Source organism: Monopterus albus, unplaced genomic scaffold, assembly GCF_001952655.1.
Source record: "Monopterus albus unplaced genomic scaffold, M_albus_1.0 scaffold305.1, whole genome shotgun sequence".
Classification (NCBI taxonomy): domain Eukaryota; kingdom Metazoa; phylum Chordata; class Actinopteri; order Synbranchiformes; family Synbranchidae; genus Monopterus; species Monopterus albus.
Window position 1 is genome coordinate 668,642 of NW_018128185.1, and position 16,765 is coordinate 685,406.

Here is a 16,765-nt window from a genome sequence, read left to right on the forward strand (position 1 = left end):
TGCGCCATCACAGGCAATGGGGGTGCGGGGGGGGGGTTCAGTGTCTTGCCCAAGGACACTTCGACACGTGGGCTGCAGGCACTAAGATTCAAGCCTTCAACCTTCTGGTTGGGAGACAACTGCTCTACTCACAGCACCACTGTTGCCTCCCCAGTACTCGGGATTCACAGGTTTTAATCACAGTGAAAGAGAAGTGGATATTCTGTGATGCTGTGCTGTAGATTATGTTCAACATGAGACAGAGCTGTTGGGATAAAAAAAAAACAATAACAACTGGTGACTCCTTTTTCTTTGCCGTTCACTCCCTCTCCAGTTTGATCTTTTGCAACCCTCCATTCCTCACTCTGTCTCCTATTCCTTAAAGCTCCGCTTGTGATGCTGGTTATAAAGCAGATGGACAGACAGAGACTCTTTAATAATTTCTCCTTATTTATGTCTTTTCACCATCCCCTCGCCAACTTCATCAGATGTAATTATGGCAATACAACATAGGAGGAGCCTTCCCCAGGAAGATTATACTTTCAAAGGTCTTTCCACTTTAGCTAGTCGAGGAATGGGACCTACGTTTTCAACATGATCAGAGAGACAACAGAAAAATGGGGGTAAAGATGGAAAGCAAGTATATGTAGGTGAGAAAAGAGAGATCAAGAAAAAGATGAAAAACAGGATGAGGAAAGGAAAGACATGTATAAAGATGGTTAAGGAAAGGAGGATGTCAGGTTGTAGCAGTGGCTGTAGCCGCTGAGTTGACAGAACACAGGCTCACTAAATCTGTCAAGCTAGAAAATGCCAGACAGCAAAGCAGGCTGGGACAGCACAGTGGGAGGAGCTGCTGAGTTAGAGTACGTAACTGATGCCTATTTTTTGTCCTTACCTCTCCCTGATGTGTTCCATATCTTCCCCTCAAATTCAAGGAGCCACCATATTTTATAGCACAAAAACAATTTGCTGGGTGGGGCTTAGTGGATGACAGGTGGAGTGATACATTTCATTTGCGCATTGCATTGTGGGAAGGAAATGGGATGGGAGAAATGCTTGAAACGTGCAGAGATTTACTATGGCTTTGCTCTGGTTGCAGAGGAGCTAATGTAGCATTATTTATGGCAGCTGAGTTGCAGTGGTGGATGCAAAGCTACAGAAGGACAGAGAGGACGAGAGCAGGTTGACACAGCTCAGAGAGAAGCTGTGTGTCTTTTGCAGCCAAACAAGGTCCAGACACAAGGGAGTATCAGCTCTCATATAGACGAAGAAGAGAAGGAAGGAGGAAGATAGGCGAAGAAGAGGAGGAGGGGGTGATGTTTAATTTTAATTTTAGACGCTGCGTGCCTCTTATTATATCTATTTTTGTCTTGCTTGTGTCTACACTTGATTTCTGTGTGTACAGTATGTGCGCATATGTCTGTGTACCATATGCATTTCATGCGTTTCTGAGAGAGATGTAAAGCTTTTCACCCAGGCTGCGGTTTCAGCTCTGCAATCACTCTGTGCTGCAGTCAATTTATGGTTGATTTACCCCTCTCACTCTCTATTTCTGGTTGATTACAACTATTCTCAGTGCACTTCTGTTTTCCATGACAAGAAGGATGGACCGTATTCCATGTGCAGCCATCCAAATGCATTCTCTCTTTCATCTGCTGCTTTAAAGTTGGATGGATGAGCACATGTGGCTTGGATGATGTGAGACACTGGTGCATCCTATCTGAGTCAGCAGTTAAAGTAATCAATAGTAATCTGCTTTGAAAGGGAAATAAGGGAAATAAAGTAATAAAGGGAATAAATCATTGCAATATTTTATGTCTTTACAAAAATTCATTTATTTTCTCTTTTTTTCCTTTAATTTTTTGTTTCTGTCATGTGGACAAACTAAAATAATTTTTCTGAGGGGAAAAGTGGATTTTAAAAGATGAAAATAAAATCAAACCTGTCTTTTTTCCATCTGCAGGTCCAGGAGTGGCTGTGTTTGAACTGTCAGATGCAGAGGGCTCTTGGCATTGATATGACCACGCCTCGCTCTAAGAGCCAACAGCAGATTCACTCTCCATCCCACCAAGCCAAACCCATCGTCCAGCCTCAGCAGCCTGCACCCCAGCCAACACACCCGGCCGCAGCAGCACAGCCCAAACCTTTGGCACAGAGTCAGCCCGCCCAGGGGCAGCAGCAGCAGCAGGCTCAGGCTCAGCCATACAGCCAGACTCAGGCCTATTCCCAGTCTCAGCAGTATCCCCAGTCTCAATCACAAGCTTACCCTCCGTCCCAGTCAGGGACACAGACTCAGCCTCACAGCTCAGGCATACAAAGACACCAAGGCCCTGGCGGCCCACAGACTCAGACAGGGCCCTCTCAGCAGGGAATGAGGTCTGACCCCTACTCCCAGAGAGGTCCTGGAGCTGCAGGAGCTATTGGAGGTCCCATAGGAGGCCCCAGCCCAGGTCCACGAATTCCCCACCCTGGTGCTGTGCCCCTCCCAGGCTTGACCAAGGCACCCTCTCAGCCTGATTTGGGTCGTGGTTCTCCAGTACACCAGCCAATGGCACGGCACCATGACCAGACCAGAAGCGCTGGCTCCTCCCCAGCGCACAGACCTCAGAGTCAGGTCCCTCCTTCTGCCCAGGATGGCCTTACCAAGCTGTTTGGCTTTGGAGCATCACTGCTCAATCAGGCCAGTACTCTGATCAGTGTTGACCCTCTACCTACCACCTCCACCCAGCCAAGCCCTGCACGGGGCAAGGTGGTGTTCAGCAGTGCTATTCCTGACAGCAGGCAGCAACAACAAGGGGCTTCTGGCACCAAACCATTCGGGATGGGGGGCCCTCATGCTTCAACTCAAATGGGTGGCCCTCATGTGCAAAGTCAAATGGGAGGCTCTTATCCATCGAGCCAAATCGGGGGTCTTCATGCACAGGCCCAAATGGGTGGGCCGCAAATGGGTGGGCCCCAAATGGGCGGACCACCTGACACCACCCAAAAGCAACAGCAGCAAGGAACACAGCAGCGGTCACCTGCCCATCATCAAAAAGTGCCACAAGGACAACTGCAAGGACAACAACATCAGCAAACACCTTCTCAGCTGCAGACAGTGCCACCAAAGCAGGAGCCTGTGGCAGCTCCTGCCCCCACTCCAGAGCCTGTGAAGCCTAAAGTGAACTGTCCTCTTTGTAAAACAGAGCTGAACATCGGCAGCTCCAACCCGCCCAATTACAACACCTGTACGCAATGTCACAGCCAAGTGTGTAACCTGTGTGGCTTCAACCCCACGCCACATCTGGTTGAGGTAAGAGGAATGCTACACACACAACTACTCCAAATCAGAAAAGGTTGGAAGGGTATGTAAAATAAAAATTAAAACTGAAAATAGCAATGTGTAAATCACCTGTGTTCTGTATTACATTGAAATCAATACAGTGGCACTTGATGTGATGTGATACCTCATCAATTTTATTCTGTTCTAAATAAACACTCACTTAAATTCTGATGCCTGTAAAACATTCCCAAAAAAGTTGGACAGTAAAGCATTTACCACGGTGTGATGTTGCTGTTCCTTTTCACAACACTTAAAGGAGGTTTAGTGAGTGAGGACACCAAGTGACTAAGTCAGGTGTAATATTGCCCCATTCCTCCTGCAAACAAATCTTAAGGTTTGGAACAGTCCTGGGTCTTTGCTGACCCAATTTGCATTTCAAAATATGCCACACATTCTCTTTTGGGGACAGATCAGGACTGCAGGCAGGTTAGTCCAGCACTCGCACCCTTTTCCTCCACAGCTGTGTCTTGGTAATGTGTGCAGTATGAGGTTTTGCATTGTCTTGTTGAAATATGCATGGGTGTCCCTGGAAGCATATGTTACTCCAAAATCTCTGTATGTTTCAGCATTAATGGTGCCATCACAGAAGTGTTGAGTTACCTTTGCCAAGGGTACTAACACAACCCCAGACCATGACAGACCCTGGGTTTTTGACCTGTTGCTGGTAACAGACTGGATGGTCCTTTTGTCTTTGGTCCGGAGCACACAGTCTCCATTCCTTCCAAAAAAGACCTGAGATACTGATTTGTCTGACCACAGTATGTTTCCACTGTGTGATGGTCCATCCCAGATGCCTCCAAGTCCAGAGCAGTTGATTGAGATTCTTGACACTGTTGACTTAGTACAGTTCTAAGCAGCATTTATGGCTGTACAGTGCCTTGCGAAAGTATTCGGCCCCCTTGAACTTTGCGACCTTTTGCCACATTTCAGGCTTCAAACATAAAGATATAAAACTGTAATTTTTTGTGAAGAATCAACAACAAGTGGGACACAATCATGAAGTAGAACGAAATTTATTGGATATTTCAAACGTTTTTAACAAATAAAAAACTGAAAAATTGGCCGTGCAAAATTATTCAGCCCCCTTAAGTTAATACTTTGTAGCGCCACCTTTTGCTGCGATTACAGCTGTAAGTCACTTGGGGTATGTCTCTATCAGTTTTGCACATCAAGAGACTGAAATTTTTGCCCATTCCGCCTTGCAAAACAGCTCGAGCTCAGTGAGGTTGGATAGAGAGCGTTTGTGAACAGCAGTTTTCAGTTCTTTCCACAGATTCTCGATTGGATTCAGGTCTGGACTTTGACTTGGCCATTCTAACACCTGGATATGTTTATTTGTGAACCATTCCATTGTAGATTTTGCTTTATGTTTTGGATCATTGTCTTGTTGGAAGACAAATCTCCGTCCCAGTCTCAGGTCTTTTGCAGACTCCATCAGGTTTCCTTCCAGAATGGTCCTGTATTTGGCTCCATCCATCTTCCCATCAATTTTAACCACCTTCCCTGTCCCTGCTGAAGAAAAGCAGGCCCAAACCAGGATGCTGCCACCACCATGTTTGACAGTGGGGATGGTGTGTTCAGGGTGATGAGCTGTGTTGCTTTTACGCCAAACATAACATTTTGCATTGTTGCCAAAAAGTTCGATTTTGGTTTCATCTGACCAGAGCACCTTCTTCCACATGTTTGGTGTGTCTCCCAGGTGGCTTGTGGCAAACTTTAAACGACACTTTTTATGGATATCTTTAAGAAATGGCTTTCTTCTTGCCACTCTTCCATAAAGGCCAGATTTGTGCAGTATACGACTGATTGTTGTCCTATGGACAGAGTCTCCCACCTCAGCTGTAGATCTCTGCAGTTCATCCAGAGTGATCATGGGCCTCTTGGCTGCATCTCTGATCAGTCTTCTCCTTGTATGAGCTGAAAGTTTAGAGGGACGGCCAGGTCTTGGTAGATTTGCAGTGGTCTGATACTCCTTCCATTTCAATATTATCGCTTGCACAGTGCTCCTTGGGATGTTTAAAGCTTGGGAAATCTTTTTGTATCCAAATCCGGCTTTAAACTTCTCCACAACAGTATCTCGGACCTGCCTGGTGTGTTCCTTGTTCTTCATGATGCTCTCTGCGCTTTAAACAGACCTCTGAGACTATCACAGTGCAGGTGCATTTATACGGAGACTTGATTACACACAGGTGGATTCTATTTATCATCATTAGTCATTTAGGTCAACATTGGATCATTCAGAGATCCTCACTGAACTTCTGGAGAGAGTTTGCTGCACTGAAAGTAAAGGGGCTGAATAATTTTGCACGCCCAATTATTCAGTTTTTTATTTGTTAAAAAAGTTTGAAATATCCAATAAATTTCGTTCCACTTCATGATTGTGTCCCACTTGTTGTTGATTCTTCACAAAAAATTACAGTTTTATATCTTTATGTTTGAAGCCCGAAATGTGGCAAAAGGTTGCAAAGTTCAAGGGGGCCGAATACTTTCGCAAGGCACTGTAACTACATATTGTAGTGCCTGACACAGGTGTGCCAAAGTAATCCTGAGCCCATTGCTTATAGAAAAGTGACGATTCTTGATGCAGCGCCGTTTGAGGGATTGGCGAACAAGGTCATCTGGTTTAGGCTTGGCCCTTTACGCACTGAAATCCCTCCAGATTCCTTGAATCTTTTAATCATGTTATGCACTGTAGAGGGTGGCACATCCAAATCCCTTCCTATCTTTATTTGAGGAACACTGTTGTTAAACATTTCAATCATTTTCTCACACATACTGTATGTTGGCAAACTGGAGGTCCTCAGCCCATCTTTGCTTCTAAAGGACAAGACCTTTCCTAGATGCCACTTTTGTACCAAATCATGGTTGCATTCACCTGCTGACATCATCTGTTTCAAATGGAATCATCATTTCATTGTTTTACCTCATTACTGGCTCTGAAATATAACCGTCCCAACTTTTTTAGAATGTGTTGCAGCATCAGGACTGAAGTGAGCTTATTTTGAACAAAGAATAAAATCGATGATCAAATAATGTGCTGCTGTATTAGTTTCAGTGTAGGACACAGGTGATTTACAAATCACTGCTCTCAGTTTTAATTTTGATTTTACATACTGTCCAAACTTTTTCTAATTTGGATTTGTACATTACCACACATACACATACCTGTATAAGGATATAAGATATGTACTCTAAGTATGTCAGCAAGAAAACATGTTTCACAACATTTTGTTATAGAGTTATTGTAAGTTTCAGATCTGTACTTGAACACAGACACAGGCATGCACACATTCACAGTCATCTTCTCTCTGACAATCAACACCATTCAACACAAGTAGACGATGTTATTCATTCCACCACTGGGCTGTTTACTCTTCAATGTGTGGATACAGTTAGAGCAGAACCTCCCATTTTTCTCTTTACTGAGAGGCATCCACTTTATTTTGTCAGTTCTTACTCTTTTATTTTATTTGTAGGCCAATATTTAATTTCAGATTTTTGTTTTTCTTCTGTTCTTTTACAAACTCCTTTTTTGTTTGTCTGTGATCTCTTTTAATGTTCATCTCTGCTCCACTCCACACCTCAAGCTCTACCAGTCCATCTATGAAATCTTGATTTTTCTTCCACCAGCCCTTCTATCCCTTGCTTTAATCCACTTTCTTGTCTTGTTTTTGGATACCGTACTTGTTGTATACATACATACACTGATGTACATGCACCTTGCACCTTGGTATTGTAACTGAGCTTGGTCTAGTCGCATTCCATTTTTTTCTCTGTGGCTATTTAATTAAAATGATTTTACTGCATTCATTAGTTGAAAAACATTTTAACTGATGAAATATTGCCAATCATGCTCACAGGTTCCTTGGTAGTATTAACCCTCTTGTTCACCCTGTTAATTTGCTTTTATTTTTTTCTAATTTATCCAATAATTTTACTGGAAGGCAAACACTTCTTACAAAAAATACATTTGAGCCATGCCATTAATGGCTTGTGAACAACTATGGGAAAGTTACTAAAACCACCTAAAATTTCAAACAGAAACATGTACAAACAGGGTCACGACTGAACGCATGAAGCGATTTATACTGTACAGTATGCTGTCACATTTTCTTTGTGACAAGTAGGAAATGAAGCAACATTGACTCTCCTCCTTTCTGTTGCCTCCTTGTGATGCATTCATCTTTATTTGACACACATTTCCACAAAAGAGATGACTAATTCTTCTAACTGGAGCACAGATTCAAAAGCATTATCCTCAAAGAAATTTAACAATATGCAGGAGTTTATTTTGCACTCATTATTGGTGTAATCTACAGTGACCATTCATAATGAAGCCCAGTTATGTGTCAAGGGCATGATCTGCTACTTACTGTACTTACCCACTTTAGATGCTGGGTGATAAATTTGCAGGACCATCACACAGCTAGTGACGAAGATCGCAGTAACAAACCATAAGAATGCTTCTACTGCACCAACTTGCTTTGACAGATAGAATGCTACTTACTAACAAGCTGTTTCCCGGCAAACATGACAATAAAAAAAGGTCATAGAAACCATTGAACTGGGAAGCAATCTTTAGCTACATGCTACATGTTACGGAGAAAACAAATTTGGCAAAAAAAAAATGAAGGAAGGAAAGAGATACAGGAATGCTGTGAAGTAAAGAACTACACAAGGAAGTTGGTCATTAAAGAATTTAAAAAGGAAGGACATAGGGCGAGGTAAAGGAAGATTGTATGGACATGAGGAAAGCAGGAAAGAAGCGATGAAGGAAAAAGACTTAGGGATGACAGAGTAGAAACAAGAAAAGATGTGTGTAAGTCAGTCAGTCAGGCAGACTGAGAATTGCTCATGTTTACTATTTACTTTGAGGCAACGTGATGCCTTCAGGGTCTCTTGGGAGTACAGTAGTTCAGTGTACTGTACTGTAAAGTACTATCACTGAATCAAGATAGACCTTGAGATAATACACAGGGCTATATATAACTCCTACTACTGTGTGCTGGACAGTGATAAACACACTCCATAAAGAAAACAAGGGTCAAAATGTTATTTAGAGCATGAGAAATCGATGTCATTAAAACTGTGGCACACATGCAGATCAAAAGAGGACATTATGTAAAGAGTGTGAGCGTGTGTGTGCATGTGTTTCTTTGTGTTTACACTGTGGGTTAAGGCCAGGGCATCCACACTTAGAAGTGAAAGAAAGAGAAGTGATAGAAGGAAGAGAGGACAGAGACATGTCATAAGGATTTAAACATGAAAATATTGACCACCCAAAAAAAATTCCACCCCTTAAGTAAAATCAAGAAAAGATGATGACACAACATATTTGTTAACTAGTAGAGTTCAGGTCAAGGCAGAAAAAAAGGTTAACTGTGTTAATTCGTATACACCTCCGCTTTGGATCTGCTGCCTGAAAGCTGTTGCACGCGTGTGGACTGAGGGGAAGTTTGGAACAAAGTCAAAGTTTACAGTAACCAAGCTTTAATATGGTTGAAGAAATCAACAAACACAGTTCAGAACTTCAATCATGTGGTGTCCTGCCAGTTTGTTCAGTAACTGAAGTATGATCTGACCTGAAAGTTCATAAAAGTCCCTCACATTCTCCTTTGGTAAGTGATGTGATTTACAAACACCCTTAGTAGTAGTTTACATAAAAACCTTAGTAAATATCCCCCAAAAGGTTTTAGAGAGTGATGGAGAGGGCCTAAAAGAGAAATAATATAGAAGGGGATACATTCAAAGAAAGCAAAAAACGAAAGACTTTAAAGTGAGATGAAGATCGAAGGGGAGGTGGAAACTGGGGGTGACTGTGGTTCAGTGGGTTGAGAAGTCATCTCCCAACTGGAGGGTTGGAGGTTCAAATCACGGTGCCTCCCCCAACCAGAAGGTTGAAGGCTTGAATCTCAGTGCCTGCAGTCCACATGTCAAAATGTCCTTGGGCAAGACACTGAACTCCCAAGTTGCCCTCGATGGTTACAGCCATTGGCGTCAGGGTTGGCCAGTAAAGCTACCAACACAGTTAATGGTGGACTCAATTATAATGCCAGATGAAAGTGAGTGGCTAGTTCTCTTTTAATACTCACAGTAAGGGCAGACACTGCAATAGTCCAAAAAACACACTCCAAGTCAAATAACAGTCCAGGTTCAATGCCGGCAAACACAAACAGCCAAGTAATCCCAAAACGGGAAGTCTGAAGGTCAGTACACAGAAACACAATCAGAACCAGGAGGGCAAGGCAGTAATCGGTGGTCAAGGCAATCCGGGGTCAAAAAACAGGAATCACAAGAAACAAGAAGAAACACTGGAAAGTCTGCACGGAGTCAAGAACAATCTGGCAGCTTGCTGGTGGGAGGAAGCTGCCTAAATAGGGGTGACAACAGGTGTAGGTAATGAGCACTGATTGCAGAGTTCATAGCTGAGATGAAAGTAGAATAGGAAGTGATGACAAAATAAAAGCCTGAAACCGGAAGCAGTAGGACAGAACATGACAATTAGTGTGAGTTGGTGCCGCAGATGGCTGCCTTGGTTCTGTACCGGAAGAAAAATCCTGGTGTGTGTAACATACTTGGCCAAATAAAGATGATTATTTATGGATGGAAAAAGAGCTGAGGGGAAGACTGACATGTAGAGCTGAATCACATGCCGCCTCCAGCTCAGAGGGAAGACGGGCAGTAACACATTCACACTGACACACACACACACTAGATAACAAGTAGAGCAGTAGCGAAAAATAATTTAAAAAAGTGATTTGAGCCAAGAGATGGAGGGAATGGTGACGACAAAGGCGTGATGAGATCAGAAGCAATTTGTGTCTAGGAGGTTTGACTGATAAAGGGCACTTAAGCTAAATGTGTTCATCTGAATTCTAAAAGCCTTGATTTTTAAGAGACTGCCATGAAGGTTAATATATTTCCAAAGTCCCAATAAATATATATTTATTCCCAATATATAGTCCCAATATACAGTATTTGCATATGCGGCACTTTATATTAATAACACTTTTCATACTGTGGTAGCTGGTGCTCTGTCAAATCTTGAATAGGTTTGCCATCTCATTAAGTAAAACTTTTGGCCCAATAAGTTTTACTTTACCCCAGGAAACATGCTTATTGCATGTGCAGGCTTTACAGTATTTCTTATTCACATGTTGAAATTGCCTAATAAATCTATATACTGGGCATGTGTATCCCCGGACAGAAAAGTAAATAGGCACTGATTTTATCCTGCTCTCTCTCTCCTCTCTGCTTCTCTGTTTACTTCCTGCTTCCCAGAGTTTTTATCTTCATGCCTTCTTTCCTTTTTCTTTTTTCCTTTTCTATTAACTAATTTTATTTCTCATTTCTTCTTTTTAGTCAGTCCTCTTTTTTTCTCTTTTTCTTCTTCATTTTACCTTAAGAAAGAGAGAAAAATTAGGCAGTGATACTTGTTTCAATAAACCACATGGAGCCTGAAGGCGTTGGGGCAGACGGGACTGATTGTTGTGTGTTTTCATGGCAATGAATATTTTATGCGACAGTCTGAGTTCAGAATTCAACATGAAAATATATTAAAAAGAATAACTCATTGTCTGGTGATGCAAACAGCCTCCTGATGAAGTCTGAATGACGACACACAAACACACATACACTGTTTAAGCAGGTGTTAGTGAATGAGGCCATTTCTCTGTCCAGTCTGTCATTCAGGCTTTCACAGCTGTCATCACCGCTGTCTGAACAATTTCTAGGATTACTACACTCCAAGTCCACCTGGATATGTGTTGTGAATGTTTGTGTGTGAGTTTGTGTTTGTGTGTGACTGCACATCTGAAAAGAACTGATTAGGGATTGTGACATTTAATCTCCATCAGTGTGTTTGTGCACATGCGGTGTGTTTCTGTGTGCAGGGGAATTATTAAAATCTAGGCACTTGGTGAGCCCTGGTGTTTGTGTGTGAGTGTATGTTGTTATGTTTATGTCTGCTGTTGTGTGTGTGTGTATAACAGTACATCAGTGAATGAGTGATACACAAACCATGATGGCTTGTCACTCACAAGCCCTGAAGGCCAAAATCTTTTTAGACCACCTTCCATGTGATCACAAAGGATTTTTTTTTCATGAGACCCATTGGTTTCCACTGTGATGTCTTCTCACTCCTGACACATAACTACTCTCCCTCGCCAAAGGACACAGTGGCCAAAAGGTTAACATGGGTCATTTAATGAGTTTTTCTGTATGAAGTGTGCACCTATGTGAGGAGTTCCCACAGAGCTGACTGGTCATTATTAGGGTTGCTGAGGGCACTCATTAGGGCTAATAGAGTAGAGTTAGTTTTTACTTCAGCACAGGTTCCTTATTCTCATCCTCTTACCTTTTCCCATCCTCTAGCCTCTCCCTGCTGCCCCCCCTTCTTGTCCTGCCCTCTACTCCACTGAGAAAAATAAATCAGATAATAACAATCTGTAAATTGATGAGCAGAGAGCAGACACCCACAGAGACACAAGGTAATGGAGCGAGGAAACAGCTAGAAGAAATTTTTAACAAAAGACAGAAGCTGCGTAATGCCTCATAAACTGTGTGACATTTAGTCAACAGCAGACAAATAAATGCTATAAACTAGCATCTGTAGCTGACAGGTGATGAGCAAGTCTGATTACATGGTCAGAGAACAGAAACCTGCCCCTCCTCCTTTGTCTCACACATACTCAGCCATGTTTCCAGCGATTCAGAGGACATTACTTTGGCATACAGTACATTTATATCCTAGAGACCAAATTGCTAGCACCTTACCCTAACCTCATCTGAAATCTGAATGATTTGCATTATGGGGATGTAGCTAAAATTTGTTCACACAGCCACAGATAGACACATACACACACACACACACTGCCTCCAACAAAGTCATGTCATCATGTTCCACTAGATTTAGTGACTCTATGACTCTCTCATTTAACATTATTTCACTGGTCATTGTGAGAAGACCGAGTGCGTTCCTCTGGGATTTATTTTATATTCTAAGAAAACCCTCCGACCACTACAATACTTAGTAGTGAAAGTCAAAACTTTTGTGGTTTTAACAAGGTTAATTAATGATTCATTTATTTTAGCACTGGAAAAACTACAGTCCAAGTTATTGCTTTGCAGCACTCTGGAACAGGCAGTACACATATTATACATTGTTATTTACTAGACTCTTCTTCTTCTTCTTCTTCCACTGTTCCAAGTTCCAATGCAAACTGTTTCTGATATTAGTTTCACCCGCTCTACTTTCTAAGTTGTAAAAAACCTAAGAAGGTGTGTAATAGTTACAGCCATCTCTCAACTCGGGATCTCGGTTTAATTTTACCGCCAGTCAACCGGTATCAGCTGGTGAGACATTTAGGACATGATGGACTCAGGCTTCTGGGAAATGTTCATTAAAACCTGGTAAAAACAGACATAGTACATTAATGTTAATAGTACATTGTTTTAAAGAAATAAGTCATTCTAGTCTAAAGAAATGTAACGAAACACAACATGCTATTGAAAACTGCTGTGTTCCAAGGCTGGATTTATAGTTATGAGCCAGATTAGTAATCTCAGTGGGACTCTGAATGGGGTTTTCTTTCTTCTGGAACACAACCCAGAAGTTCTGGTTTCACGTTGGCTCTCTATAAGGCTACAAAGGAAAGATGACAAAGTGAATGGAGTCAAAGGAAGGAACCAAGGACGGAGTGAGTCATGCATCTCTATTTAGAAAGATGTCCGAACAAAAATAGTGGATGAGAGAAACAGCAGGAACGGCAGAGCTTCGAATGGGCGGATGGTTCACTGCACTTCAGGACATCTCACTACAATGAATAAAACAATGCTTCTCCATCCTCTCCTCTGCCCGTTCTCCTCCTGTCCCTTCCTCTTTCTCTCCATCCCTCTGTCCACTCGCTTCCTCGACATCTGTCCCTCATTCTTTCTGCATCATTTTTTCTTTTTCTGTCTCTCAGGTCGGATTCAAACTAACAACTTTCGGATCACTGCCCTGCTTTGAGTATAAATATAGCCATCCCATTTTTCTACATGCCCTCCTCCTATTCTCTTTCTCCTCTGTTACATTTCTCCTTTAATCCTCCTCTTTTTTACATATTGGCTTTTTTTGTTCTTACATACTTGTTCACCTTCAGCCCCGTTTTCACTTGTTTTTTAAAATCCTTCAGTTGCCCAACACCACTCACGTCTTAAATAATTCATGTCACTGTCTTTCAAAGAACTGTACATATTATAGATCCAGTGATGATCAGTCAATAGTATACAAGTTAGGACTAAGCTGATATGTGATATTTTATTACATTGTAAAAAAAAATCTTTCTAAATTGTATGTTAAGTGGTGACATTTAAGCATTTAAGCAATAAACATCCATTTTTTAAATAAGAAGTTGTAGAGGTACTTGGTGATTAAGGATGTTTGAGCATCACCTTGCACTTTTGAAATGTATAATGGGAATGTTAAAGGCCAAATAAATGCGACTTACTCTTCTGTAGCACAAACAACCTTTGGCTAAGGTTATTGCCTTTTCAGATAAAAGAAAAAAAAAACACTTTCTTACATGTTCTGCTATGAAATAGTCTCCCAACTCATTTGAATATTTTTATATTTGGAATAGTCTGATCTATTATTTGTGGATGTTTCATAGTTGAGAAATGAAGGCTGATACCATCTTTCCTTTTGGCAAATGCTTTGATTAGTGTTTGAACTGCTAATTTCATTTAGCCTGAAGCATCTCAAACGATAAAATGTGTCCCCTTGCATTCAGGTTTCCAACAGATCCTTGGCATCACATCGTGCTCCAGGAGGGAGATCAAAGTGATTCAATATGATGCTCATATTAGGAACACCCTTAAATATTTGAATGTGCCATGAATATTTGGCCTACTATTTGATGTTAGTTTAAGACTTAAAGCCTGTGTGTTTACATACTGTATCTTTGTTCTAAATCTGTCAAATCCTTGAAACATCTTATGTGGACTGTTTCACCTTACGCTGGCTCCCCCTCTCTCAAACCAGTTAAGTGTCCCTTCTTCCATTTGTCTCTATGTGTCCCATGCAGACTTAAGACTCTTAGAGCTTAGTGTTGTGTTATTGTTGTCTTTTTTTGGATCCTTTTGGACTGGTATTTGTGCCAGTTATCACATGCAACCCAGATTTCCCTGGTGGTTCTTTAAATACCTGCGCCTGACATACAGTATGCTGAGTCGGTGCACTGGGTTTGTCTCTCTTGGTGTAGCCAGGCGGGAAGTAGAAGTGGTATTTTAAGACATCTTTGTTAGCGCAATAAGACAGGTGAAAACCTGCCACCTTCTTATTTTTTTGTGAGCGAAACTAAAATCTTAAAGTAAGAACGGTTATTATTGTTATTTTTATTGTTCTTAAAATATTAAAGTACATAAAAAAGACTTTACAGATTTAAAATTGTGATATAAATCAAGGGCTCCCAGTCTGATGGTACAGTATGTGGAGATTTCTGAGACTACTTTAGCTCTGCATCCACACACCAGGCGTGGTGCTGTTTGATGATGTTTTCCAGCTCATCTCACATTGCAGTGCTTCTCTTTCTGGCACCTCTCCCTCGTTCGACCACTCCTCCTCCTTCTCTGTTATTTGTTTTCACACCCACTGAGTCCTTTTTCTCATCTCTCTCTTGTTTTTTCTAGTGCACCCTTGTGTCTCTCATCTCTCCCTTACTACATTACCTCTCTTCTCCTCCCAGTCTTTTCTTCCTCCTCTACCTCCTCCAACCTTTCCTCCACTCACATACAGTATCTGTCCCTTTCTTCTTCTGGACTTGACTATCCTTCTGTCCTCCCTGTTCAGTCTGTCTCCACCCCTCCATCTGTCTCCCCTTCTCCTCTTTGATTCTCTTCTCTCTCCATCATTTTCTCTTTACTATATATTTGCCTCATTACTTTCTTGTCTTATGCAGCTCTTGTTGTTGTTACAGCTCCATCTCTTTCACCTTTCCTCTTTCCTATTCTCTCTAACACCAGTACACATGAAAAAAGATTTTTTTTTTATAATCTCTTTAGTTTTGTCCTTTATAAACACCACAGTCACTGACCAGAGGCAGAGAGACAGGTGAGGGAACAGATTTCTGAAATGAGACACCAAAGACACAACATAAGTTTTGGTGACAGGAAAGTGAAAGACGGGCACACCTTCCTTTTCACTGAATAGCTTTACTCTACTCACAGATGAAAATATTTGTCCTTTGTCTACTCAAGTAAACAAACTACTTATTAAAGATGATACACCAACCTTTTAATTTGTTGATTTTTAAAGACAAGTTTAGACTTTTTCGCTTCACTGAGTGTCTCAGCATGGCAAGTACTGAAACTGAAACTGGAACACTTTACTTTTCACTGTACTTTTTCTGCAATACATTATGGTATTATAATTTCAATAAATTTACATTAACAATAAGATTTTATTTCCTTTTTTAGAGTTTCACAGATTTAAACCCTTGTGTCTGCACTTACAAACAGTGAATGTTCACAGAAAAATCAATTCGAGTGGAATCCCTGTAATCAGTAGATTAATTCTTGATGGCACAGTGAATCTTTGTTTTACTTTGAGTTCTTTTTTGGTGAACCTGGATACCCAAATTCACACTGCTGACACCTAGCCAGTCATCTTTTAAGTCCTGACCTTTGAGGGAAGCCACAAGCCAGAGAGTCCAAAATGGATGCCGTTATCAGAGCTTATTAGCTGTGTTGCACCATCCACTTTATTTAACCTCTTCTATTGAACCAGACATTTATGAGACAGGAGTCAATGTTATAACTGCATCCTTTTAAATAAACGGTGTGATCTTTTAGCTAATAAACCTACTGACAGTTGGCAAGTTTGTTTTTTACCCTTCACTCAATAACTGCTTATTTAATCGAATGCTGTACAATCATGAGAACAAAATGCCAGGGGGAAATAAACAGCAGAGAAAATAGAAAGCATCTCTGGTAGCTGTTGTGGCTGACTAGCACTAACATGTTTCTGACGGATTAGCATGTTAAGGCCTAACTAACAGGTCTCAAGTGGTGACAATCGGAAGCTGCACATCATCTACATTGATCCTGAACACAGGCGCACCACAGGGCTGTGTGTTCAGCCCAGTTCTCTTCGCTCTGTTTACCCATGACTGTAATGCCATTCACCCCACAAATACAGTTGTGAAGTTTGCAGACAACACCACCATAGTGGGTATCATCTCAGACAATGATGAGACTCACTACAGAGAGGAGCTCCAGCACCTAACAAGGTGGTGTTCAGATAACAATCTTGTCCTGAACACCAACAAGACTAAGGAAGTCATTGTGGATTATAGGAGGTTCAGGAAGACAATACATGCTCCTCCTCTCATACATGGGGAGGTGGTGGAGCAAGTGGATAACATCAAGTTCCTGGGCATACACATCACATCTGACCTGACCTGGTCTCTGAACACATCCTACCTG

The 16,765-nt window shown here is 41.6% G+C and overlaps 1 protein-coding gene across 1 annotated transcript in view; it reads left to right on the top strand.

Annotated features, from left to right (window-relative positions):
* LOC109973783 (protein bassoon-like) overlaps nucleotides 1-16,765 on the top strand; it is a 113,397-nt gene that overhangs the window by 48,847 nt on the left and 47,785 nt on the right. Inside the window, 1 exon segment of the mRNA XM_020623595.1 lies at nucleotides 1,943-3,271. Coding sequence (XP_020479251.1) covers nucleotides 1,943-3,271 — 1,329 coding nt within the window.